The 23,716-nt window shown below is 51.6% G+C and overlaps 2 protein-coding genes across 7 annotated transcripts in view; one reads left to right on the top strand and one right to left on the bottom strand.

Moving 5' to 3' along the window:
- Positions 1-14,525, top strand: part of TBC1D14 (TBC1 domain family member 14) — a 117,666-nt gene extending 103,141 nt beyond the window's left edge. For 3 of the 6 annotated variants that reach the window (XM_021669347.2, XM_021669344.2, XM_012434972.3), the window contains 2 exons: positions 7,746-8,004; positions 11,774-14,525. In XM_021669347.2, coding sequence (XP_021525022.2) covers positions 7,746-8,004; positions 11,774-11,839 — 325 coding nt within the window. In that variant the 3' untranslated portion in view covers positions 11,840-14,525. The remainder of the gene's footprint in view (positions 1-7,745; positions 8,005-11,773) is intronic. The other 3 variants (XM_021669356.2, XM_021669351.2, XM_012434973.3) reach the window with 1 other exon arrangement.
- Positions 14,526-21,185: 6,660 nt separating this feature from the next.
- CFAP184 (cilia and flagella associated protein 184) lies at positions 21,186-23,340 on the bottom strand. The gene has a single exon (XM_064363876.1). It carries the CDS (start codon positions 23,338-23,340, stop codon positions 21,637-21,639), a length of 1,704 nt encoding a protein of 567 aa, XP_064219946.1. The 3' UTR covers positions 21,186-21,636.
- Between the last annotated feature and the right edge of the window lie 376 nt (positions 23,341-23,716).

Genomic DNA, 23,716 nt, shown 5'->3' with positions numbered 1-23,716 from the left:
TGGCCATTGGCTGGGTCATGCCAGCTAGTGTGAGAAATGCAGGCCTGGAGAATAGAGCTGTCTGCTTCTGTCCCAGCCTGAAGATGGTTGTAATCTATGTAAGGGCAAAGACAAAGGGCACCACATCTATTGACTCTAGTGCTTCTCACACATGCCCTCTATAAGCCCTTGGAACAACCCCTCCAAGCCCAGTGTAACACTTGTGTTTTATAGATGAAAAACGGAGGCTCAGGCCGGGTGCACCTGCTCATGCCTGTAATCCCAGCACTTTGGGAGGCCCAGGAGGGTAGATCACTTGAGGTCAGGAGTTCGAGACCAGCCTGGCCAAGAAGGTGAAACCTCATCTCTGCTAAAATACAAAAATTAGCCAGGTGTGGTGGCGTACACCTGTAATCCCAGCTACTCAGGAGGCTAAGGCACAAGAATCATTTGAACCTGGGAGGCAGAGGTTCAGTGAGCTAAGATTACACCACTGCACTCCAGCCTGGGTGACAGAGTGAGCCTCTCTCTCCAAAACAAAAAACAAAACCGAGGCTCAGAGAGGCAGAATACATTGGCCAAGGTCCTGTGGCCAGCCGAATGCAGAGCTGGTGTTCAGACTCGAGTCTAGCCAACTCTAGAGCTGTGCACTTCCCTTAGTGTCCTTTCTAAGGGGGTTTGTGTAAGGTAGTGGCACCCATAGAATGGGTCCCCTAGCTCAGCTTCCAGAGACAGGACCAGCGTGTTGAGTGGAGAACGTGGACTGGACTGTCTGTAACGAGCAGTGAGGCAGTCAGTGAAGAGGAAGCAGCGAGGGTTCTTCACTGCCACGGCCTCCGTGCTGTGAGCTGGTTGGTGCCTACGGCCTTGTGAATGCTGTCCACTGTGCTTTGATGAGGCCTCCCCAGGCCCTACGCTTGAGGAAGTGCTGACTGTGTTCTGGAATAAGCACCAGCTAGGATATAGTCTGTATTTGCAGTTCCAGTACAGGGCTAGGCTGTAATCCCAGCTACTCAAGAGGCTGAGGCACGAGAATCATTTGAACCTGGGAGGCAGAGGTTGCAGTGAGCAAAGATCACACCACCACACTCCAGCCTGGGTGACAGAGCGAGCCTCTATCTCCAAAACAAAAGGCCTATAGAAAGGCCTTAGTATAAGATTCAAGTTGAACTAAGCACAGGAAAGCCACATATTCATGATTTATTCTCTTGAGTCAGCATTTATTGGTGGTCAGCAGGTGGTTCAGGCTCCTTGTCGGGTGCTGACGCTGAAAGCTCAGATCAGAAACAGGGCAGGCAGTGGAGAGGAAGCAAAGGGGGAAGAACAGACTTTACATAGGCCCTGTCCTAGAAGCCACCGTTTCAGAAGCCCTTGTCACTGTGGTCTTCAGTGTTCAGGAGCAGGTGTACCTGTTTCTGGGCACAGAAGTCACCAAGGCCTACTTCTCAGTGTCACACCCCTGGTGTGAGGTCCAGGTCAGTCTGCCTTCTGGGCCTTGGCTTTTTCTGTTACATCAGGCCGCCTTTCCCAGAGCTACGTCCATACCCATCACAGCTGGACCTGCCTCCGCATTGTGGGTCTGCACTGTGCCTTGGGGGATATAAAGCATGCTCAGTTCCAGGGCTCAGCAACTAACTGCCTGAGCCAGAGAGCCTTCCTCCTGCTCGCAGCAGGGGCTGAGGGGCCTGTGGGTGTGGCCAGCTCAGCGTCCTGGGTGGGTTGTGTGGGTACCCCATTAAGATGACTACATTTGGGGTCAGAAAAATCTTCCCTGCCACACTGTCTGCCCACCAAGCCTGCTTCCCGCCACCCCAGCTCTACCCACACTTTGAGGGTGCCCTCTGTTGGCTGCTGCCTGTGTGTTGAAGCTTTGAGAGTGACCTCTGGGTCCCTAGTGCCTGGCCCCATGCCTGGCTCAGTGTCCTAGGTCAAAGAATGCGTCTGTGCCTGAGGGTCACCTCCCTGGGCTTAAAGTCGGGTGCCTGTCCCTCCTCCAGTACACCCTGTCTACTGCCTAACCAGTAGCTCATGAGGAGTCGAGGCTGAGGATGAGCTTTCCTTGCCGACACCACCTTCCTGGGCCTTCTCTAGCTGTGGCATCTCTCCCCCAAGGAGGCACGCGGGTCAGAGCAGGGCCCGTCAGCTGTCTCCGTCTTCTGCGGAGTTTTCAATGTTTCTACTGTCAAGGATCTACTTTTTGTAAGAGGACTGAATTTAGGTCATTAAACTTCTGAAAATATTTCCCATGCCATCCGGTGGCAGAATTATCTAGAGGTTTGAGTGGGTTTTATAATAAGTCATCTTGAATTAAAAGAATCGGGCAATACATTCCATGTTGTGGTTAGCGTTTCTTGCAATGATGTTTAATGATCCTTGGAGATCCTGTCATTGCCTCGAGTTTCTACCTTAAAGGAAAGGTTCGAGAGGAATTTCCGCTGCCCCTTGCACATGGGTCATCTCTGGCTCTTCACCCCTGGGGTACAGGTTGCCCCAAGAGTGCCTTAGGAGCCAGGAGCTCTCGCTGAGCACGTCTGGTGTAGCCTCGGTCTTTACAGGTGTGTGGAGGAGGGAGGAGCGTCCCCTGCCTACACTGGGGACCTGCTTGCAGGGAGGGGCATCAGCCTGTGCGTCATTAGCACACCCTGACCCGGCTGAAGTGGGAGCCCGCATTCTCATGCGGTGCTCACGATATTTATTTCACTTCTACTGGCCCCTGCCAAGTGCTGGGACAGAAAGACTGGAACACTGCTGGGCTCATGGTAGGGAGGACTCTGGGGCACAGAGGTGGATATGTGAACCCCACTGTGCTCAGGTTTGGGAGGACTCCAGGGCACAGAGGTGGGTATGTGAACCCCCCTGGGCTCAGGCTGGGGAGGACTCTAGGACACAACTGGATATATGTCTAATTGCTTTCAGAATCAAGGTGGGGGTGGTTTATGGACTTAACTAAGTTTGAACTGAGTCTTAAATAACCACCTCCAACTTGTAACAAATAAGATTGTTTGTTAGGAGTTTAATGTTGCTTTATTTAAGATTCAGAAAATCTAGTAAGGCTAAGTAGTAACCCTGTTCTTACCTAGCACCGTCTAATCTAACTGTTGACATTTCTGGGAATACAGGGAGCCCTGTGGCTGGGGGAGGGGCTGAGTGCCATTCACAAGCCAGCCATGGGGGTGAGGGCTCCTCCTTAGCAGCTGGTCAGGATGGGAAAATGGGGACACAGCTAGAAATTGGTGACATTGGGCCTTGACGGTCCAAGTCGCGGTCTCGGCTTCTTAATGGGTGAGACTACCCGGTGACTTTCACTGTTTTACTTTAAGCTAAATCTGCTTTTCCACAACCTCCCTTTATTTATTTTTATTTTTATATTATTTATTTTATCTCAAAAGGTATCAATATTATTATTATTTTTTTTTGAGATGTATTCTCACCCTGTCCAGGCTGGAGTGCAGTGGCACGATCTTGGGTCACCGCAGTCTCGCCTCCCGGGATCATGCAGTTCTCCTGCCGCAGCCTCCTGAGTAGCAGGGACCACAGGTGTGCACCACCACGCTCGGCTGATCTCCCTTTATTTGTGCTGTCCTCCTCTGTAAAATGGAAAAGACGATTGTACCTCCTCTTGGGGTCATAGCAAGGATTCAGTTGGACAGTCCCTGTAAAAACGTTCGAAGCGAGCACCTTGTGTGCAGCCCAGGGCCCTCATTAGGAGACAGGGCAGAGGCCAGTTCTGTTCCGTGGTCACCGTCTTCCTCCTCACAACGGCCCTGAACTGCCCTCATCCTTACCCCATGGTGCTTCCTTGCCTCTGGCAAACTCAGACAAGCGAGTGGAACAGACCTGGCTGGATGAGAAGTTTCTGAAGTTGTGAAGACACAACGGCAAAAACCGCCCCTTTCCTTGCGCGCGTGTCATGGGGGAACAGAAATGCAGCTTTTGTCTGGGGTCTTTTCTAAGCTGAGAGCCACGTCATTTGTTTAGCAACATAGAAATACATCATTTTGAACTGGGCATGGTGGCTCACGCGTGTAGTCCCAGCACTTAGGGAGGCTGAGGTGGCAGGATCATTTTAGCCCAAGAGTTCAAGACTAGTCTGGGCAACATAGTGAGACCCTATTTCTACAAATAACTTAAAAATTGGCCGGTGTGGTGGTGTGTGCCTGTAGTCTCAGCTACTCAGGAGGCTGAGGTGGGTGGGTCACCTGAGCCCAGGAGATCCAGGTTGCAGCAAGCCATGATTGTGCCATTTCACTCTGGCCTGGGCGACAGAATGAGACCCTGCCTCAACAAAAAGAAAACAATTATTATTTTGCATTAGTTGAACTTGTACTTGAAATTACTTTTTTTCTTTTAAAAACATACTTTTATTTTCTACTTTTTAAAAAATTACCATTTTTGATAATGCGATAATATGCAGTGGTCAGGGGGAACACATAGACATCGACATCTTTCGGGAGAGAAAAACCCTTGAACTCTCGCTTCCGACCATGGGAGGAGCACTGAGCCGGCTCTCGGAAGGACAATGGGTCTTTCCCGGCGTGAGCCCGAGGGCAGCAGGGGAAGATGGACCTCGAATCAGGGGGGCTTTGTAGACAGTAGCCCCCTTATTCCAAGCGGTTCTGATCCCATGTCAGGACTTCTGTGGGGACAGGACAGAGCCTGGTGTCCCCCTTCAATGGCCTGTTCATGGCTGACTTTTGAATCTAAATGTGGTTTAAAATGCAGCCCACATTTGGAAGCTCCTTAATAATGATGCGGCAGAGCCTCTGTGCAGTCCCTGCCGGAGGAGAGAATGGGAGAAGAGGACCCTCAGCTCAAGACTGTGGGGTGGGCTCTCCGCCCTTGAGGGACTTGCAGTCTAGAGCAGGGGACAGAAGTGGCTTAGAATGGCACGGAGCTCTTGGAGTGGAGCCCAGGGGCTGGAGAGGCCATCAGGCAGCCCTGACTGGAGCAGAGGGCCTGAGAGCTGGTTGCTGAGAGGCATGCCAGAGTCTGCAAGGCTGAGAAGATGCACGAGGGTGTGCAAGGCAGAGGGAAGTGTCCAGGAGTGTCTCTTCACTGACTCAGTGGAAAGGAAGATGAAGAATCCAGGGCCTCATGAAGCGGGGTGTGTGCAGTGCAGCGTGAACGCTTAACAGGAAACTTGGTCCATCTTGAGGGTCAGGAAATGGCCTTCCAAGAAATAGTGACACACAGCACGTGGGAAGAGCCTGCAGGGGACAGAGGCTGCAGTGAGGAGCCAGGCATGGTTGCAGCATGCGTCAGCAGTGAGCACAACCAGGAGGTAGATGCTCGAGGGATCAGAAATGGATTTGTCTCATGGAAATGCAGAGCAGGGGGCATCCTGGGTGTAGTGAATGGCATTCTGGGTCATTCTGGTGGTGACTTAATTTTATGAAGTTCATTATCTGTCTAAAGTAACTTTTGGAGACTCACAGATAAATCTGAGCTCAAGAATATTATGTTAAACAAAAGAAGAACAAAGTTTAGTTTGTACAAGTTTGGGGGGAAAAAGAATATCTGACTCTTTGAGAGGCCGAGGCAGGCAGATCACGAGGTCAAGAGATAGAGACCATCCAGGCTAACATGGTGAAACCCCGTCTCTACTAAAAAAATACAAAAATTAGCTGGACGTGGTGGCGTGCACCTGTAGTCCCAGCTACTCGGGAGGCTGAGGCAAGAGAATTGCTGTGAGCCGAGATCATGCCACTGCACTCTAGCCTGGGTAACAGAGTGAAACTCTGTCTCAAGAAAAAAACAAAACAAAAACCATCTGACTGTATATGTAAAATATGTATGTGTATAAACCATATAAAAACTATCATTTTTTTCCCCATGAGTTTTTTCTCAGGCCTCTGCTTTTTTTTTTTTTTTTTTTTTGTGAGATGGAATTTTGCTTCCGTTACCAAGGCTGGAGCGCGATCTTGGCTCACCACAACCTCCGCCTCCAGGTTCAAGTGATTCTCCTGCTTCAGCCTCCTGAGTAGCTGGGATTACAGGCATGCGCCACCATGCCCGACTAACTTTGTATTTTTAGTAGAGACAGGGTTTCACCATGTTGGTCAGACTGGTCTCGAACTCCCAACCTCAAGTGATCCACCCGCCTCAGCCTCCCAAAGTGCTGGGATTGTAGGTGCGAGCTACCATGCCCAGCAGGACTCTGCTTTTTGACAGAGGTCAGAGTCTGGTTTCCACGTGTAAGTGGGCACACAGATAGTCATGCAGGCCAGGTGGAATCTTCTGTGCTCACCCACAGTATTCACAAGCATGCTCTCTGGTACAATTGAGAATATTCTCTAGACTAAGGAAACAAAAGATCTCTTTGCTCTTTCTTAAACTGTACTTTCTAGACCAGGTGGTGAAATGGTTTTCTGGTTTTGAAATAGCAAGAAACTCGGGCTAAAGGCTTGTGATTTTAGAATAAATCCTGCCAAGCCCATGACAGTGTTGCCGCCTGTGCGTGTGCTGAGGCTGAGACATCAGAGCACGGGCTTTAGAGTCAGGTCAGAGTTTGGCTCTGGACTTACTGGTGGCGAGACCTGGGTCCGGTTAGCTGCTGTCCTGAGGCTTGGTTCCTTCACGTGTAATGAGGTAAGACAGCCCCTCTCGCAGGCATTCCCTGATGCATGAGTGTCCTTCCAGAGGGCCTCACATAGCACACGGCGCCCAGTGGGCCCTCAGCTTCTGTTGTTTCTCTAGGTGTGGGTTTTCCCTGGTACCTGGCTGTTTCCTCCTCTGAGTTGAATGAAGTCTGGATTTTTAGGCCTTCGTTGTCTCTTAGTGTTATAAGGTTCTGATGAGGGACAGCCCAGAACATCCTGCTCTCACCCAGGAGCTGCAGGCTGTGCAGCGCACGTCCATAACTGCAGGTCCTCAGGACCTGGAGGACAGGTTGCATCTAGCGGAGCACCCCCTGAGCAGAGTCCACCATGGACAGAAACCCACGCCCCTGAGACGTGTGAGCAGGCTGACCGGTGTGTGGGCTTTTCTGTGGGATCTGTTATGGGAAAGTCAGGTTCACACCATGGAAGGCGTGGTGGCCTGACCTGACCAAGTCAGCCCCTCAGGCTGAGTTCAGGGACTGCGTGGCCCCAGCACAGGAAATACTGAACTCTGGAATAGAGTTGCTCCAGGAGGGGTGGAGATGTCCCCTACCCAGCTGGGGATCCCCATCTGTACCAAGCACTGTCAGTGATGGGCAGGTTTTGAGAGCCAGGAACATTCTGGGAACTCCTGCCACAGACTAGGCATTGAAATTCAGCAGAGAATTGCCAGACAGAACACTAGATCTAGTTCAGTTGGATGAGGCAGACAGAAGCAAACACGGTGTGCTGTGATGAGCACCAGGCTGGGGACCAGGAGCCTGTGGGTGCCCAGAGGAGGAAGGAGCCTGGTGCATACTCCCAGGGCAAGGGGAGCCTGCCGTGCACTGGCTCTGTGGGTGGCGTGGGGTACAGCGGTCCCTAAGACAGGATGCCTGCCTCTACAGCATGAGCGGGCAGCAGGGGCTCGGCACATACTCCTTGCAGGCATGAGTAATTGGTACCAGTATTCGGAAGCTGTGTGCTGCGTGATTCCGTGCGGAAACTGGTAGTGCTGTCCTAGGCAATGTTAAAATTGCCCTTCAGTATGAATGCAGGCCTGGCCCCAGCCCGCAGCTGTTGCATGATAGTGACTAGGGGAGTGTTTTTCATTCAGACTGAAATTCGTTGTTCTTTCTTTGTTAAGAAAGATTCAAAATCTGAAAAATGCCAACTTTTCCCCCCTAGGATCTTTACCTTATATAGTAAATCTCTGCCTCTCGACCTGGCCTGTCGTATCTGGGACGTGTTCTGTCGCGATGGGGAAGAGTTCCTGTTCCGCACGGCCCTAGGCATTCTGAAGCTGTTCGAGGACATCCTGACCAAGATGGACTTCATCCACATGGCCCAGTTCCTGACCCGGCTGCCCGAGGACCTGCCTGCCGAGGAGCTGTTTGCCTCCATCGCCACCATCCAGATGCAGAGCCGAAACAAGAAGTGGGCTCAGGTCAGCTGGGCTTCGTGTTCTCTTCCCAGACCACAGCTGGCACGTGACGCGACTCAGGAAGGACCCTACGTAAAGTGCTGTCTGAGGACATAGCCACTTTTGCAGGAGTCCCTGGGCTGGAAGTTAGGGGGACTGGGTGGAGATGTGGCTGTGCCACGGGGCGTCTTGGCAGGTCACTTCCTTTTTGGGTTTCTGTCATCTGGACAGGGTGTGGATAATGAAAGCCCTCCCTCCTCTGCTGTAGTGGTGTTGGGAGGGTCAGCACTTGAACCCGTGTAGTGCTCTTTACATACCAGAAGGTATTTTGTAAGCCACACACCCCCTCCTTTAAAAAAAAATGCCAGGGACAGAAAACAAAGTGGACCCACTTACTGAGCCCTGTGGCCACGTCCTGTGGCAGGCTTTTGTGCATGTCCTTGAGAAAGAGGTGGGATTATCTCTCTTTTACAACAAAGGGAGCCTAGAAAGGAGGGCACAGGTCCCTCCTGCCTCTTTCCATCCAACGTGCTGCTGTGCCCTCTCTGGATTACGTGCCTCAAGCAGTGGAGTGGACAGTGTGTATTCCTCGGCTCCTCCAGGCATCCCTCTTAGGTCTTGTCCCCAGTGGGATTGACCTGCATTTTCTGTTCCAAGTCTTTGTCATACTAAAAAGGAAAAGAAACACCAATATGGGTTCTTGGTCCTGCATATGCTCAACATTGATTTGAAGTCCTTGTTGATTGATGTCTGTGAAGACTTACACTTTTCCGTGTGTGCTACACAATGCTTGGCGTTCGTTTTGAGACAGAGTCTCACTCTGTCATCAGACTGGAGTACAGTGGCACAATCTCCACTCACTGCAGCCTCCACCTCACAGACCCAAGTGACCCTTCCACCTCAGCCTCCCGAAATGCCTGTTCTTGATTTAGCTTTTTTTTTTTTAAGTTAATGGAAGACTTGAAATAGTTACAGGAATAGAACAACATAAAATAACGAGTCCTCACAGCCTGTCCTCCAGCGTCAGTGATGGAAGCACAGCCGTTGTTTGAGCTGCCTCCCACCTCGCCCCTTCCCACCGTATTTCAGTGAGTCCCAGGCACCAGGTCACCTGTTGGCGCTCTTTTAACATAACTGTAATACCATTACCACTCGGCTACTAATCCTTTCCTGCCATCAGATACCCAGTTTTCAAACTCAAATGTCATAAGTGGCTTTATAGTTTGTTGGAATCAAGATCTAAAATAAAGTCCATGCCTTGTGATTAGTTCAAAGAGGCCTAAAGCCTCTGTAATAGCTATGCCACTCCACTTCTCACTGTTTAGCCCTCTCTTGCTTGCCTTTGTCAAAGAAAACGGGTCATTTAGGCCAGGTGTGGTGGCTCATACCTGTAATCCCAGCACTTTGGGAGGCTGAGGTTGGGAGATCACTAGAACCTAGGAGTTTGAGACCAGCCTGGGCAACATAGTAAGACCCCATATCTACAAAAAATACAAAAATTAGCCAGGCATGGTGGTGTATATCTGTAGTCCCAGCTACTGGGGAGGCTGAGATGGGAGGACCATTTGAGTGTGGGAGGCCCAGGTGGTAGTGCCACTGCACTCCAGCCTGGGCAACAGAGCAAGACCCTGTCTTAGGAAAAAGAAACAAAAAAAGGTTGGTCGAGCCCAGTGCCTGATGCCTGTAAACGCAGCACTTTGGGAGGCCAAGGCGGGTGGATCACGAGGTCAGGAATTCAAGACCAGCCTGGCCAAGATGGTGAAACCCCGTCTCTACTAAAAATATAAAAATTAGCTGGGCATGGTGGCAAGTGCCTGTAATCTCAGCTACCTGGGAGGCTGAGGCAAGAGAATCGCTTGAACCCGGACAGCAGAGGTTGCAGTGAGCCAAGATTGTACCACTGCACTCCGGCCTGGGTGACAGAGTGAGAGACTCTGTCTCAAACAAAAACAAAAACACCACCAAAGAAACAGGTCATTTGTCCTGTAATGTTTCCCACTGGGGGAGAGTTTTATGGTACATGCACACATCACCCCCACACACACACCTGTACAAACACAATCACCCCACACACACATCGCAGACTCACACCCCACACACATCATACACCCAGACACACAACCACCCCACAGTATGTGTGATGTATCACACACCCACATGCACAGATCACCCCATACACATCACACACCCACACGTACACATCACACACATCACTCCACATGCACACATCGCACCCCCACACACACCACCCCACGTGCACATACACGCCCGTGTCCAGGCGCAGGTCACTCCCTGCACAGGCACACACTCCACACCTACATATACAGGAAAGGATTCAACCCAGATCAGCCATTTTGCTTCTTGCATTTTAGGAACTAGGTAAAAACTATTGGTTGAAGCTGAGTCAGAGGATTTGACTGTAGGTCATTGTTACGAATGGGAGGTAATAGGAGTGAGTCTGATGATGTGGGGTAGGGGCTTGGGCATCAGTGACTTTTATACGGAGCCAGGTCTCATGGGACTTGTCCATGCACATTTCTCTTAAATCCTTTGCTTAAGGTTAAAACACTAGTGAGCTTTCTTTTTCTTTTCTTTCTTTCTTTCTTTTTTTTGAGACAGAATTTCACTCCCCTCACCCAGACTGGAGTGCAGTGATGCTGTCACAGCTTACTGCAGCCTCAGCCTCCGGGGCTCAAGTGATTCTTCCGCCTCAGTAGCTGGGAGTGCAGGCATGTGCCATGACACCTGGCTGAGATTTGATTGGGTTTTTTTTGTAGAGATTTGTTTTTTTGTTGCTCAGGTTGGTCTCAAACTCTTGGGCTTAAGTGATTTTCCTGCCTTGGCCTCCCAAAGTGCTGGGATTGCAGGCATGAGCCACCACGCCCAGTCACGAGCTTCTTCAAAATGACTCAATGTTTATGTTGAGCCAGCAACCCCGTTTACTTAGAGATGCAGGGGGCCTGCATTCATTGAAACCTACATGAAATATTTTTGCTTTTAATTGGTGACTCAAAATGGCATCGTTCCTTGCCCCAGGCAGGTAGCACTGTGTTACCAAGATTCCCTTGGTTTTGAAATCAAACGAGTCTGGATTTGAATCGCTTTTGCCCTTGGACTTTGAGCACATCACTTCTGTACACGTCCATTGTTCAGGCCCCTTCCATTGGGGCCTTAGCCTTCCCGAGTCTGTCGCGTGGGCTAAACGGGCACCATGCGCAAAGCGCTGGCAGAGCTCTGCCTGGCAGGGAGGCTGTTAGTGTCACTGCGACTGCTAAGCACCACAAGGGCATGGACTATCTTTTAGAAGAAGGGTGTTGACCAAGAGCTGTGAGAACAGAGGAGAGAGCAGGCTCTGGGCGAGCTCAGGAAGGCAGGCAAGACGAGCCAACGCCTCAAGGGCTCCGCAGGAGGCGGGCTGCCCAGTGAAAGAGGAACAGGGCAGCAGGAGTGCAGCAGGATGGGCACAGGGCTTATTAGCATCCTAGCATTCAGGCCTGGGCTTCCTGGGTAGCCGCTGCCGGACCCCAGTGAGGCCCACAGCTCTGATTTGACGTGGATTCTGTGGCTGGCTAGAAGGAGTGTAGCTAGCTCACTAGGCCAAAGAGGGCACAGTCGGGTGTCTGTGTTGGACAGATCATGCCGGATGCAGGAGTGGAAGACCCCAGAGGGCTGGAGGCAGTGGAAGTGGGGAGCTGGGGAACCCCGTTAGGAGGCGGCTGCTGTCTTTGCACCGCTTCTCTCAGGATCTGTGTGTGTGGTCGGTTAACCTCAGCTGTCTTCCTGTGACTCCTAGGTACTGACTGCATTGCAGAAAGACAGCCGGGAGATGGAGAAAGGAAGCCCGGCCCTCCGACACTGAGGCTGCAGAGGGAAGCCGCGCTCCGCGTGAAGCAGAGCCCCACGCCGCGGCCCCTCTGTTGTTCCAGACCGGCACCCGGGCAGCCGAGAAGAACGGGCGCTCTTCAAGCTGGATTCCTACCATTGGAGTTGGCCTTAAACAAACACACAAACTTTTAAAGAATTAAGCCAAGGCTTAGCCTTAAGCAGCTCAGTGGAAGGATGACCTGCGGTGGGCCACAGCCAGCCACTGCATCTGCTGCGCGGTTTAGCAGTGGGGCAGTGGCTCACCCCCACTCCTTTATTTCAGCAAAAGTTAATTAAATTGTAATACTCCTATGTCAACTACTGGGAAGTACGTTACAGTCTTAGCCAGGATGCATGAGAGATGTTATTTGGGAGACTTGAGATGCTTTGGCTTGTATTTACGTGTTTTAGATAAGAAAGGGATCACTGATTGAGTTATTGAGATAATCTTTCCAGAGCTGGAGGTCATGTTTCTAAAACTCACCTACCAAAGATAGCATTAAAGGAACAGGGGCTTTCTGAGGATAGCCGCTGGTGTGTGCCCCTGGATGTCTGGGAATCCACCCAGCCTGCAGGTTGGCATCATGCCATGTTGCCTTGGCACAGCCACAGCTTGCAGGCTGCAGATGGACACTTGCGCTCCAGTGGGACTGCTCCGGGAGATTGCTCTCTGGCCTCTGTCCCACAGAGGTGGAAAGTTCGAGAGGAGGAGCTATTTGCGAGGAAGGCCTGTGGCAAGAGACAGGCTTAAGAGCGGAGAGAAAGCAGAGTCAATCAGCCCCCTGTAGCTAACAGGGTAGGGAAGGAGATATATGGATGGGGCCCTCTCCCACCAGCCTGTTTTGTGGAGGCTGGGGTAGCAGCCCAGAACAGCACATGTGGGGGAGGTGGCCCCCTGTTTCAGCAGTGGCTCCCCTCTGCCTTTGAGCCCTGCACAGCTGGACCCATCCTAAGTGCCAGTGAGTCTCTCACGCATTTGACTGTAGAATGTGTGCTTCATGACCCGTTGTGCAGACGGAGGAGCGAGCAACACACACCCAGCAGCCCAGACAATCTTGTCAGATGCTCACCCTGTACCATCAGCTTCCCCATCTTACTGACTTTGCCAAGGTCGTTGGCAAATTTTTGTTGTAGCTTTTCCTTGATTAATTTTGGAACTTTGTGTGAGGACTTTGGTTATCAGAAATCGCAGAAATGAACCGGTCTGCGGCTGCGGTCTAAAGGAGGGACCAGTGCCTGTGGAAGCAGGGCCCACATGGTGGCCCGCCGGCGGGTTGTTCCTTGGGAGCGTTCTGCAGACCTGGTCCTGGGCTTGGTTAATCACACCTGTGTGTGTGCCTTGGGGTGGTCTGCACTCCATAGACCTTCTCAGCCACACATCCCACCCCAGGGGGTGCCCCAGGCTGATCTCGTTTCTGATGCTGGGGGGTCTCTGGCTCTGTCTGCAGAGCTCGTAAGAGGAGCCTTGGTCCGGGGGCTGGGGGAGTAAAGCCGAGCTGGCGTGTGTTTTCTGGACTTCTCATGTCTGCCGTACCCTCTGATGCTCCTCTAGGTGCAGTAGCAAGTTGCTGAGCCAGTGGTGGCCCCGTCCCCTCCTTCCCAGCACTGTCGTGTCACGTTCCCCAGACTCTGCCCTCACATTCTCAGCTGACTCTCCAGGGAGGCTGCAGAGCGCTGTGGAGACCACTTTCTGCCTCAGCCTTTAAACGCTGACTTACCTCCTCTCGGAGGAGGCGTCCTGTCTTCACCGGGGGCGTCCCAGTGGCCTTCAGACATAGCCATTTCCTGACATCAAAATGTTGAATGTAACCTGGACTGAGCTGGGCCTGTGGGAGGGGCCGCCTGAGGCTGCGCACCGTCGTCCTCACAGATGTACTTATTTTTGTTCCATGATATGGGCGTTCGGTTCCCTAAAGATGTATATATTTTCTTACTGTACATAAAGATGTTCCTTAAGTCGTATGGAAGGTGACGCGGCAAAGGGCCTTGTGCAGTGTGTTCAGATTGCAGCTGGGGATGGCCCTGTGTCTGCAGAGCCCAGCCTTTAATGTTCTGGTGAAGCACTTTCACGTCAGTCTTTCCGGATAGCACTAAGGGGCATTCAGTTTCTGAACGAGATTCCATGTCCCCAATCATGTTTCAGAAGAGGCTTTTAGGACCTGTTCAGGGATCACGTGAGGTCTCGCCAGTTTCATGGGTCCTCCTCAGAGGATCCGGAAAGTTCTGAGTCCACCGTCCAGGGTCACTTAGCACTTTGCCACAGGGGCTGCTGGAGAGTGGAGGCTGCCTCTGTGTGTGGTTGTTGAGGTAAACTGGAACGAGACACGGACACGCTGCCCCTCCGAGGTCTGCAGGCTCCACCTCCCATGCCGCTGACCCCCCAAGTCAAAGGCCTCAGGGCCAGGACCTGCGTCCGGCCTGTGAGGTAGAGCGAGGCTGCCTCTCCCGCCAGGCACTGGGATCCCATTTAGAAACGGTGTTCACTTCAGAAGGTACTTTTCACTGCTCGGTTTTTGACTATTTTAAATAGTTTGCTGAAAACCCCTGGTAACGCTACATATCATGTTTTAATTGCTTGTACAGTTAACCTTTAATTTTATTTAGTAAAGTGTATTGAAGTAGGACTTTTTTGAATTGTAAATATGTGGTTTTATTAAACAAAAGCCAATGTAAAATTGTTACTTAGGTTCACCGTCGTTTGTTTAAAGTGGAGGTTCTCACCTTGCACGTCACGCTGTTTGAGTGTCTTCAGCTCCACTTATCAGGCTGGTTAACAACAGATGGTACAGAGGCAGTGGAGTGAAGGGATTGGAGAGCTGAGTGTGCCCCTTGCAGGTTAGGGGAGCTGCACCTTGTACCCCATCTTGAGCCAGCCCCCACCCCCCTCTCCTGGGCCTGCCACACTTTTCCTGGCATGCAGCTGGTACGTACTCTGTGCCAGCCACAGGACCAGGGCTCACCATGTTCCCTTCAGAACCTTCTCAGAAGCCCATGAACCTCAGAACCTTGTCAGGGCACTGAGGTCCGTCTCCCCAGCAGGCAGCAGGGTGGTGCGAGGCGGGGGTCAGTGATGAGGTCTCAGGTGGGCATGGCATACAGTGGAAGGCTCTGCGAGGCCACTGAGAACTGGGCAGTGCCAGGCCGTGGTGTGGGTGGGTATTGCTCCGCTTCCCGAGGCAGGAGGCTCCTGGCTGGTGGGGCAGAGCCTGGGCAGCTGTCTCTCCTGGCCCCTTGTTCCCAGGAGAATCCTTCGGTGTGCAACAGCACTCTCCCCTGAGCAGACACGGCTGCCCACTCTGCAGGCCTCTCCCTCTGCCTGCTGTCCTCTCTGGGCCACTATTATATTATGTCCTCTGCGCTCTCTGCAGGCTGTGGTGAGAGGATGGCCACAGGTGTGATGGTGGCAGCAGTCACAGCCATGCCAGGCACTGGGCCAAGTGCTGCCTGTGAGTCATCAACTATCTCCGCAGCTGCTGTGCGGAAGAGAGGGCCATTGCCCCGTTTCGGAGATGAGATGCAGGAAAGTGATGTGCATAGATCTCGACAGCAGTCAGAGCTGGATTTCAGACTCCTGATCCCTTGTCAGAAACACCCTCTAGGGGAGAGGGCCTTGGTATCGTAGGGCTGACCTCAACTCCAAGTGCAGCATCTGGGGCGAGAAGGGGGTTGCTGGACTCATTTATTTGAGCGCCTCCTGTGTGCAGGCACCACCTGCACAGGAAGAGATGGTGCCAGCAGGGCTCATGGGCCAGGCACGGGCTGTGATGGCAGAGGTGCCTTGTGTGTGCAAACAAGAAGGGGCCGGAGTGCTTTCCTGAGTGCTGCAGCGTGGGGGAGAGCGGCTGATAGTTCAAGAACCAGCCCTGAGATGTGGAGGCTGCAGGCAGGAAGGCTCAAAGAGAATGGAACGTGCCTCCGTGTGGTGTGGAGAGGCAGTGTGGCCCTCGAGACCAGCTGTGGGTCACCAGGGAGCCAAGGGAAGGACCTGGCCAGCAGAGGGAAGCCTCAGGGCCAAGGGTCAATCTTGAGATGGGCCGGTGACAGGACGTGGAGGGGCTTGTAGGGTTCCCAGGGAAACCAGTGGATCTGCTTTGCGTGGTACAAATGTGCTCAAATATTTGCTAATGAGACTCAGGCCCTTGCCTGCCTACACAGGAACCTGGCCATGAACGAGAGTGGCCAGATAGGTCTTGCAGGCCCAGAGCACTGCCCTGCCCACACGGGCTCCTGTGAACATTGCCTGCAGCCAGCCTGCTCTGGCTGCACTGGGCAGGTCCACACCAAGGCACTGTCTCCCCAGACTCACTGCCAAAGCTCCATTTTCCAGGATGCCTGAGCTGCCTGGCGTTCTGTGTGAAATCAGGGGAATTACCTTCTCCCCAGGCATTACAACAGAATGAGTTACTCCTGGACTCGGAAGCATCACTCTGGACTCCAGAACCTCACAGTTTATCCTCAAACATTGTTCCTCCAGCTTCTTGCCCTGCTCTGGAGCTGCTGGTAGAAACTGCTCCAGCCAAAACTAAACCCAAGTGTAAGGTGCAGTCTGGCCAGAGGTTAAGAACAGGTCCCTAGGGGCTAAGTCTTGTAGCCAACCATTGCCATTTAGGGACTCTGTGACCTTGGGGAATTTTCTTGAATTCCCTAAACCTCATTTTTCTTTTCTGTTACCAAAGGTTAAAAAAGGTACCCAGCCCGGCCGGGCGCGGTGGCTCACGCCTGTAATCCCAGCACTTTGGGAGGCCGAGGTGGGCGGATCATGAGGTCAAGAGCTCGAGACCATCCTGGCCAACATGGTGAAAACCCATCTCTACTAAAAATATAAAAATTAGCTGGGCATGGTGGCACGCACCTGTGGTCCCAGCTACTCGGGAGGCTGAGGTGGAAGAATCGCTTGAACCCAGCAGGTGGAGGTTGCAGTGAGCCGAGATTGCGCCACTGCACTCCAGCCTGGTGACAGAGCAAGACTCCGTCTCAAAAAAAAAAAAAAAAGGGTACCCAGCCCTTGTCCACTGGCTTGTGACGATGAAATAAAAATAAGCTGAACTACTTATTATATTTACAAAAAACACCCACAGAAACGTTGCAATGGGTTGGTAGATTCATGCCCTTCACGTGTAAACCGTTAGTATCTCATACTCCTGAACTTAAGAATTCTTTTTAAATTTGGGATTTTCCTCCTAAATTAAGTATGTTTATTATATAAAATTTGGAAATTCAGAAAAGCATGTCTTCATGTTGTTTTAAAAAACAGCTGTCTTCAGTTGTTTTTAATTTTACCACCTATAGAAAACATACTGTTTTTAAATTCTGATCTTTTTTCCTATAAATAAAATTTTCCCATTTTACAAGTGAGTGCATTGAGGCAGAAAGCTGAAGTATTTGGTCCCAGGTCACAGTTGGAAGAAAGCTGAATCCGGCTCAGCCTGATTCCAAGGTCTTAGGAACATGCCATGTCTGCTCCTAGATAGACCCTCGTATTCACCCTTGGCATTCTGTGGGTGAAATGTTAGAAGACATCATCAATTTAAAAATTAGGGAGGGTGTAATTTTATTAAGATACATACATATTTAGCCAGGCACGGTGTTTCACGCCTGTAATCCCAGCACTTTGGGAGGCTGAGGTGGGCGAATCACCTGAGGTCAGGAGTTCGAGACCAACCTGGCCAACGTGGCAAAACCCTGTCACAGTCTACTAAAAATACAAAAATTAGGCATGGTGGTGGGTGCCTGTAATCCCAGCTACTTGGGAGGCTGAGGCAGGAAAATCGCTTGAACCCAGGAGGCGGAGGTTGCAGTGAGCCGAGATCTCACCATTGCACTCCAGCCTGGGTAATAAGAGTGAAACTCCATCTAAAAAAAAATAATAATCTCAAATGTGTTAAGTCAGCAAAAATGATTTTCATTTACCGATGAAAAAGTGTTTCCTTTTCAGATGCCTTGGGCTCTCTTGAGTCAGGTGTCTGGTTTACTCGTGCTGCTGCTGCTAAAACCAGAAAGCTTCCTGTAATCTATCACTGGAGGGGACAGACCTCACTGTCTCAACTCTGATTCATACCTATTTTTTCAAAAAAGGTCTAATTTTATATAACATCTCACTCAAAATGTATTCAGTGCCAACATTTTCTGGGTCCTGTACTTTTTGACAAGGAGATGACAGTCTTCAAAAAAATCATTGCATCTTAGAGGTTTCTAGCCCAGCTCCTGCATTTGGAGCAGCTGCATTCCCTGCTGGAATAAACAACTCTTTACCTGCAGTGCCTTCCTGCTTTGACTACGAGTCTGCCATTCTGCTGTTTTCCCTAATTGGTTCTAGGTCTTGAGACATCCTCTTTCTGCCTAGGATTATTTTTGAATCCAACACAGGACTTACCAATGCCTGACACAGGATGGGCATTCAAGTAATACTTATTTTTGGAAAATGAATGAGATGGGCATTTTATCAATGTATTAATCCAACACATTTACAGAGTACCATTCATATGCCAGGCCCTGTGCTGGCCACTAGGGAGGGTGACGCACCAACAGTCTTCGCCTTCCTGGGACTTTGTCTCGAAGGTACCTAAGTACACCATCGCTAAGCAGGAGATGAAAGGCTGAGCTGCGCTGCACACAGGCTTCTGTGGAGGCACTGACAGCTCTTCAGTGAGGCTCTGGGGACAGACAATGCGTCAGGGTCTGTAGAATTCTTCAGAAGCTATCTATCAGTTGATGAGTGTGTTGCTAATTCATGATTAAGCACTCTCCTATAACGGGAAATAACTGTGGTAGGAGATAATTAACAGATTATCTACTAATTAATTGTAACATCTCCAGCATAAGGTACTAGAATTTGAGAGAACACTGGTAGCTCACCATATAGTCACTTAGGACAGGTTTGCTTTGCAGCTTAAAGCAATGCCAGACTCGGCAAACTCCTTTGTATCTTTGTGCTCTGAGAGATCTGCTTGTTACCGGGCTCGAGACTGGGGAGGGAGGGTTTGATGGATCTAGATAATCGCTGGTGGGTCAAAACCAGCTGAAAATACCTATTCTCCCTGTAGTGAATCAAAGGGATAAAGGACACCATTATCACGAAAGTCACATGCTTGGTCAGGTGTCGGGGCATCATTGCCAGGTCCACTTGAGGCCTCCCCAGATACAGAAGAACCCAGTGGGCCTGTCCTGCTTCTAGTTTGAGGCACACTGGAACTTCTATTTGCCAGTGATTTGCTTTGATATAAAGTGTAGAGGGAAGACTAAAATGGCAGTGAGTGAGTGAGAATGGAAGCCAGAAGTCAAAGCTTTTAGAGACAGGGTTTCACTGTGTTGCCCAGTCTGGAGTGCAGTGGCACGATCACTGCTCACAGCAGCCTCCACACCCGCCCCCCAGCCTCAATTGATCCTCCCACCTGGGAGGGACCGCAGGTGTGCACCACCACACCTGGCTAATCTTTTTGTATTTTTATAGAGATGGGGTTTTGAGGTGTTTCTCAGGCTGGTTTCAAACTCCTGGGCTCAAGTAGTCTACCTGCCTCGACCTTCTTAAGTGTTGGGATTACAGGTGTGAGCCACCCCAGCCGGCCCAAGCTTTTTTATTTAACTCACTACTACTTTTGAGTGGTTTGATTAAATAAAGTATATTCAAGCCATGCAAGTTAGAAAAGGAATTTTAATCAAACTTCATTGGCTTCCAAGGGAGCATACTTTAGAAAACAAAATCATGGCCAGGTGCGATGGCTCACCTCTGAACTTGTGATCAGCAGGAGGATCACGAGGTCAGGAGTTCGAGTCCAGCCTGGTCAATATGGTGAAACCCTGTCTGTATTAAAAAATACAAAAAACCAGGTGGGTGTGGTGGTGCGCGCCTGTAGTCCTAGCTACTCAGGAGGCTGAGGTAGGAGAAACGCTTGAACCTGGGAGGCGGAGGTTGCAGTGAGCTGAGATCATACCACTGCACTCCAGCATGGGCGACAGAGTGAGACTCCATCTTAAAAAAAAAAAAAAAAAAAAAAAATCATGGCATCCAAAGATAAAGCTCACGACTGAGTCCCCTGCCCAGAGCTGGGTTCCCACCATTCTTCAGAGGTATCCAGCCCCAAAAACGGTGTCACATTTTTTATGATTCACTTAAGTTTAGGAGTGGGAGAATACATTTAACCCCAAGTCCACACATCTCAAAATTCAATCTAGGATTAAGAAGAAATGAAAAGAAGCCCCTAGCTCCAAGATAATCACTGATACTACATTAAGGAAATAGACCTATCAGGTATTTCTAACATGAACACAAGGGGTAAGAGGCATTTTACTATTTGCTGCTCAGTGAACTCGTGCAGAGCAATGCCCTGTCGAGATCTGAAAGCGTCCAGCTGATGCAGAAGGCTCTCTTCTGGGATGCCAGCAGCCACCGTGCCATATATTTTGCACCTTGCAAAGCATGCAATACAATTGTCATTTTGTTTTCATTGGAAAACAAGATTTTACTTTTTGGTACAGATCAACGCATTTCTTCAGAGGATCCAAAAACATGTTTCATTAGAAACTGAAGACTGTCAGGCCGGGCATGGTGGCTCATGCCTGTAATCCCAGCATTTGGAGAAGCCAAGGGAGGTGGATCGCTTGAGGCCAGGAGAACGAGACCAGCCTGACCAACAGGGTGAAACCTCATCTCTATTAAAAATACAAAAATTAGCTGGGCGTGTTGGTGTGTGTCTATAATCCCAGCTGCTTGGGAGGTTGAGGTGGAGAATCGCTTGAACCTGGGAGGCATAGGTCGGTTGAGCTGAGATCCTGCCACTAGACTCCAGCCTGGGAGACAGAGTGAGACCTTGTCTCAGGAAAAAAATAAAGAATTGAGGACTGCCATTGAAGCAGAAACAGACATCAACAGTGAGCAGACTGAACTCCCTTTCACTGAAAAAGGAATGATGAAGAAGTATCAGCTCCTCTCCTGTTTGTCACCTCTCCTGTTTTCTGGATATTTGTATTGCTCCCAAAGCTCATGCTAGTCACATATAAAACCACTTAAATTTAAGATTAATCTGGCTGGGTGCAGTGGCTCATGCTTGTAACCCCAGCACTTTGGGAGGCCCAGGTGGGCAGATCATGAGGTCAGGAGTTCAAGACCAGACTGGCCAACATGGTGAAACCCTGTCACTACTAAAAAAAAAAAAAATACAAAAATTAGCTGGGCATGGTGGCTTGTGCCTGTAGTCCCAACTACTTGGGAGGCTGAGGTAGAATTGCTTGAACTGGGACCCCGGAGGAGGAGGTTGCAGTGAGCTGAGATTGCGCCATTGCACTCCAGCCTGGGCTACAAAGCAAGACTCTATCTCAAAAAAAAAAAAAAAAATTAAGGGAATTAGTGAGCTTCTAACTGAAACAGTGACGTGGGACTACACAGTTTAATAAATCCACAGAATTTAATAATTAGCACAGGATTTTTTTGTACTTTGCCCATTCACTGAACTTTTAAACCCTCCTACATATGAAAGAGGAACAGTACTCCTTAGTATTAAGTCGTTGAAATCATGGAATTGCTCAGACTTAAGACTTTCAACAGATTTTCATGAGAAGTTAGTTACATTAAATCACGCTTTGCTTTTCTGGACCTGTTTTGCTCAATCCCAAATAAAACTCCTAACTGAATTTTGGGCTCAGCACTAATTTGGAAGCTGAAACGTTTTGAGATAAATACAAAATACAGTTCCATCCCAAATATCACAGGCCTTTTAAAGAATGGCATCAAAGGTTAAAAAAAAAACAAGGTCGGACAGCATATCCTGAGGACTTGCACTCTTCTCGTCGATATGGTCAAGAGAGGAGAAAGGCTCTGGCCTCCCTGATCTTCTGCCTCACGCCTCTGCAGGACAAAGTGAGCCCAGCGTGGTGGCGCTTCAGGGATTCCAGGCGCCCGCGGAGCAGTTCGGTATTGTCCACTGTTTCTTCCAAGTCCCGAAGGAGTGACTCCTTGCCTAGAAGCCCGCACCTCTGGTTCAGCCTGATGTTGTCCGCCCGCAGCCCCTTGTGGGCTTGCTTCGTCTTGGTCAGGATGTCTCTTCTTAGGGCGACCTGAGCCTCGATTTCTGCCAGCTGTGTCTTTTTGCATGCGTTCTCCATGTCCGTGAAGTGAAGCTTTTCCTTCACGTGGGTTATTACTTGCACACTGTTGGTCACCTTGTTGCGAAGTTTTAAAAGTTCCTCATTTCGTTCCTCAATTTTCTCATTGAAGGTCTGGTTCTCAATCTTCAGTTGTTCAAAGTCAATGAGGAGCAGACCCTCGGTCAGGTCCTCCTGGGTCCTCATCCTGGTTTCAAAATGCACCAGGCTCTGCTTCAGCTGCACGTTTTCCAGCCGCACGGCGCTCATCTCCTTCTCCTTTTTATCCTCCAACGCCTGGATCTGCTCCACCTCTCGCAGAGCAGCCTGGCGCCCGCCCCTCATCCGACAGCTGCCCATGGCCTGCATCACCACCTGCTTTTTGAGTGCCTGGAAGCGTCGCCACTCCTTCTCCACCCTGGTGAGCTTCTCCTGGCACTGCCGCTTCAGCTGGTCCAGCTCCTGGTGGTACCACTGCAGGTCGTCTGCCTGCTGCTTCTTCAGCTCCTCCAGCATGCCCAGATGGCGCAGGTACGCTTGTTCTTTCTCGGGGGCCTCGGCCTCTGCGCCCTGGTCAGGCACCTCAGCGGCCTCCAGGCCCTTCTTCTTGCGCAGCGCCTCGGAGATCTTGTGCTGCAGGTACAGGTTGTAGCGCTGGGAGCGCTTCCGCTCCACTAGCAGGGAACGGTACTGGTCCAGGAGGTCGCTGCGCAGCTGCTGCTCCTGAAGCCTCTGGACCTCCTCGGACCACTCCAGGTCCTCAAGCTCGTCCCTTCCACCGAGGCGCTTCCCCTCTTCCTGGCTCTTGGCCGGGCGTCCTTCCCCACCCCTCCCCTCGCTCTCTGCACCATCTCTCTTTGTCTCCTCCTCCTCCTCCTGCTCTGTCTCAGCCTCCGGGGCTGCAGCAGCCTCTTCCAAGCCGATCCTGGGCAGCGGCAGGGAGGTCTGGGACCGGGCTTGCTTCCCCTTCGCCGCCTGCTCCAGCTCCTCCTCTGCCCCCGCCTCCGCCTCTAGTTCCAGTGGCCCGGCTCCGGGCTCCGGCTGGACGGGCTCCTCAGCCCCGGCCTCGGCCGGCTCTTCGGGCTCGGGCTGGGGCTCGGGCTGGGGCTCGGGCTGGGGCTGGGGCTCGGGCTGGGGCTCGGCCGGCCTCCCCTGCTCTCCAGTCCCCTCCTCGTCCTCAGCCTCGGCGGCCGTTAGCCCTTTCGGGGCCTCGGCCTGCTGGTCCGCCGCGGTGCCTCCTTGCGAAGCCCCCTCCTCCTCCTCTTCCTCATCCTCCTCCAGCTCCGACTCCGGCTGCCCGGGTTCGGGCGGGGTCGGAGGGCCAGAGCTGGCCTTGATCTCGGACAGCCGCGCGACCAGGCTTTCCCCGTCTCCACTTTCCCCGCCGGGGTCGTTAGCGTGCTCGGAGCGGCTGTCCATCTCCGCCTGGCTCAGCCGGAGCCGCGCAGCCCCAACGCAAGCTGTTAGGTTTCCCGGGGCAACCGAGGGCGCGCGCGCTGGGCCCCGCTATTGGCCAGGCGACAGGCCGACGCCCAGCCTCTTCTCCCCGCCTCCCAGCGACAGCAAGCCAATGGGAGGCCGCGAGCTGGCGATGGGCGAGATTGATTGGAAGCGGCTGTGTGCTCTCGCCGCGAGGGGCGTGGCGCCCCCGCTGGGCTTTCTGCCTGCCTATTTCCCACCGCTGGGCCTGGGGCGGGGCGTGCAAGAGGCTCTGGGAAAGGCAGCTGCGGCCGGCGCGAGGGGCGCGCAGGCGCAGAGCGGCGGGCCGGGCGTCCGCAAGGTGGCGCACGCGGGG

This window comes from Aotus nancymaae, unplaced genomic scaffold (assembly GCF_030222135.1).
Source record: "Aotus nancymaae isolate 86718 unplaced genomic scaffold, 86718_ANA_hifiasm-v0.15.2.pri h1tg000006l, whole genome shotgun sequence".
Lineage (NCBI taxonomy): Eukaryota > Metazoa > Chordata > Mammalia > Primates > Aotidae > Aotus > Aotus nancymaae.
Note: the sequence above shows the minus strand (reverse complement) of the source record. Positions and strands in the feature narration are given on the sequence as shown.